The sequence below is a fragment of the Phytophthora infestans genome, genomic scaffold (assembly GCF_000142945.1).
Source record: "Phytophthora infestans T30-4 supercont1.24 genomic scaffold, whole genome shotgun sequence".
NCBI lineage: Eukaryota > Oomycota > Peronosporomycetes > Peronosporales > Peronosporaceae > Phytophthora > Phytophthora infestans.
This window is the reverse complement of record NW_003303735.1, coordinates 460,377-462,963: the sequence shown is the minus strand read 5'-3', so window position 1 is coordinate 462,963 and position 2,587 is coordinate 460,377. Positions and strand designations below refer to the sequence as shown.

Genomic DNA, 2,587 nt, shown 5'->3' with positions numbered 1-2,587 from the left:
GTCACTATCCGTATTTTCGGGCTGAAAGTCGGTATACTCGTCTTGGACATCGTTAAAAGCGTTCTGATCTTCATTTGAATACTCGGTGCCCCCCTGGGCAGCTTCCCGATCCTCCAATTCAGCTAGTAGGTCACCCGCCGTGGCTTCAATGAGCGTCACTCTCGGTTTGTTGCGGTTGTCATCGTGGCGACGGTCATCACGTCGGTTGTTGCGGGCGTACGCGTCGTCGCGTCGTGCATCTCGACTCTTGGAGTGTCGATATTGTCACGCTTAGCCATTCGCTCCTTGCCCTTAAAAAAATCTTCAATGATCTCTTCGAGCTCGTGAATGTCGGTGACTCGAGTGTGGTAGAGACTCTCCGCCAACTTGTCATCATTGCACGCTGCCAGGTCCTGCTGTCCGTGTTATTTTGCGTCGCGGCTACTCTTCTCGAAGTGTAGGCGGGCGTTCCGAGCGTAGCCATTCAGTCTGTTTATGTAGTCGCACAGATGTTTGTTACGCTCCCGCTTTGCAGAGTAGTAACGGGACAGTGCCGGCTGCGTGAACTACGAGCAATAGTAGCGGATGAACGCATCACTCAGCAGCTTCCACTTGCGCTTCGTCTTCTTCGGAAATTAACGGAACCAATGAATGGCTTCGTCCCGGAGGCTTAGCTAAAATGGAATGTACCATTTGGCAGCATCTGCAGCGGGGCTGCCGTAGCTTTAGCGTCAGAGGAAGACGTTCGACTCAAAGAGTCACTAATACTAAGTTCCTTATCCAAAGGACACTTACAGCCCAAGACCAGGGCTCAAAGTTAACACCTTAACTTTTATGCTTCAAAACCAGAAGTGTTTTATTTACTATTATTGCGGCCAAGCCGCCTAGGGGTAAATGTATCTCTTTAACTATCTAGCATAGTTAAAGCTAATCAAATGCATAACGTGTGGCTTTCAGCCAACGTACTGAGAGACCTTGTTAACTCTCCAACTTATGTACTGAGAGTTTGTTAACTCTCCGGGTACTTCGTACCCCTGTGTGCTCCACACCATGTAACCCCGTTACACGCGATCTGTCCATCGTGGCCAGTTACCATCCCGAGAGCAGGAACTAGTACTTCGCGGAGGTGAGCCTGGAGCACGGGTGCTGGACAATGGGGACCTCGAGATCCTCGAAGACATGATCGTGTTGGTGGATGGCCAGACCCGAGCAACCTGGCCAATCCGCTCTAAGTCAGGCGCTAACATCCTGCCGGAGAGCATCGACCAGTGCAAGGGCTACAGCGCATTCGCGGTTTCTGCTGGACTCGCTGAACGTGGACCAGCCGGACGGAGGTGATGGATCTGATCTTGGCTCTGGAGTTAGTGCAAGAGGTGTGTGTAGTACCTGGTTCTTGTCCCTCCCTGTTACGTGCTGTCAGAGGCTGCTATGCTTGTGGCTTCGGATGAGAGCCATCTGAAGGATTACCTGAACAGCAACGCAGACAAGATGTCGCGCTCCCTCGCCGTGTCCAAGGTCGTCGTGAATGCTAGGGAGATCGAGTTCGACAGTTTGGTTAAGGACGGCGCCATATCCATCTACGCCACACGCCAAGCACGCCCGCGTACACTCTGGAGACGCCCAGTCCAGCAACTGTACGTGGGCACGATCAAGCAGCTAGCACCATCGCACAGGCGCTTAGCGTCACGGGCCCGTTTACATCGTACTAACACCACACCCAGGCAATGGCCCGGGCTAACGGCATCCTGCGCGCCTGTATCAACTACGTGGACGTCAAGGCGCCGTTCTCGTTTACGCGTCTGCATGGCGCTGGTCCGAGTATGGGTGTGGAGTTGGGTTCGACCGGTGAGATGGCCCGCTTCGGCACGGGCATGCACGAGGCGCATCTGACGCGCTGCCGTGTGCCAGCTTCAGGATGCCCAAGGATATGGTGCTGATCTCGCTCGGCAATCAGGACATCAAGCACGAGTTTGCGGAGGGAGCTCGGATCCTGCAGGAGCTGGTTTCGATGTGAAGCTGTGTCGCTGAATCAAATGCTGGCATGTAGTAGTTAAACTGAATGTTTGACTAGGCTTACATGTTTAGATATCTATTGACAATCAAACGCTGTAAGAAAAATATTTAGTTGTACTGTAATTAAGTAGCCCATTAGCGGCGGGGTGTCAAACCCGCAAGTGTACAACCTTCAAGCTGCAGTTTCATACTAGTATGTAATGCTACGATGGCGCTGAAGCCTTGGTATGCTCGCTACAGCGGTCCGTCACAAAGTGCAATTATCCAGCAAGTGCTCGTAACGTGCTAGATTTGTATTGCCCTTTATTCGATAAGCCGCAATGATTCCGGACAGTTCCGGAAATAAGTTGGAATGCTAAACACCTAGCCCTAGTGCGATAGGACTGGCTAAATCCATGGATTTTGGTTCATTTCTGTAGTCTCATTGGTGCGCTCAATTATTACCTTTCTAAGAGGGTTCGGGTCTCCGGACCGAAGGGACTTATCCTACAATATCCATCTTTCATCCTTGGACGTTTCGTCGATAAATACTAGCTGACCGGGGCCGCCGTAGAATGGTGACAAGCGAGCAGCGTACTCACGGCTCTCTCTTAGC

General features: G+C 51.9%; 1 protein-coding gene across 1 annotated transcript; it reads left to right on the top strand.

Moving 5' to 3' along the window:
• Positions 1–1,158: 1,158 nt before the first annotated feature.
• Positions 1,159–1,993, top strand: PITG_12089 (uncharacterized protein; the record flags this gene model as incomplete). Its single annotated transcript, XM_002900672.1, has 3 exons — positions 1,159–1,272; positions 1,363–1,613; positions 1,888–1,993. The coding sequence occupies 3 exons, from the start codon at positions 1,159–1,161 to the stop codon at positions 1,991–1,993; spliced, it is 471 nt and encodes a 156-aa protein (XP_002900718.1).
• Between the last annotated feature and the right edge of the window lie 594 nt (positions 1,994–2,587).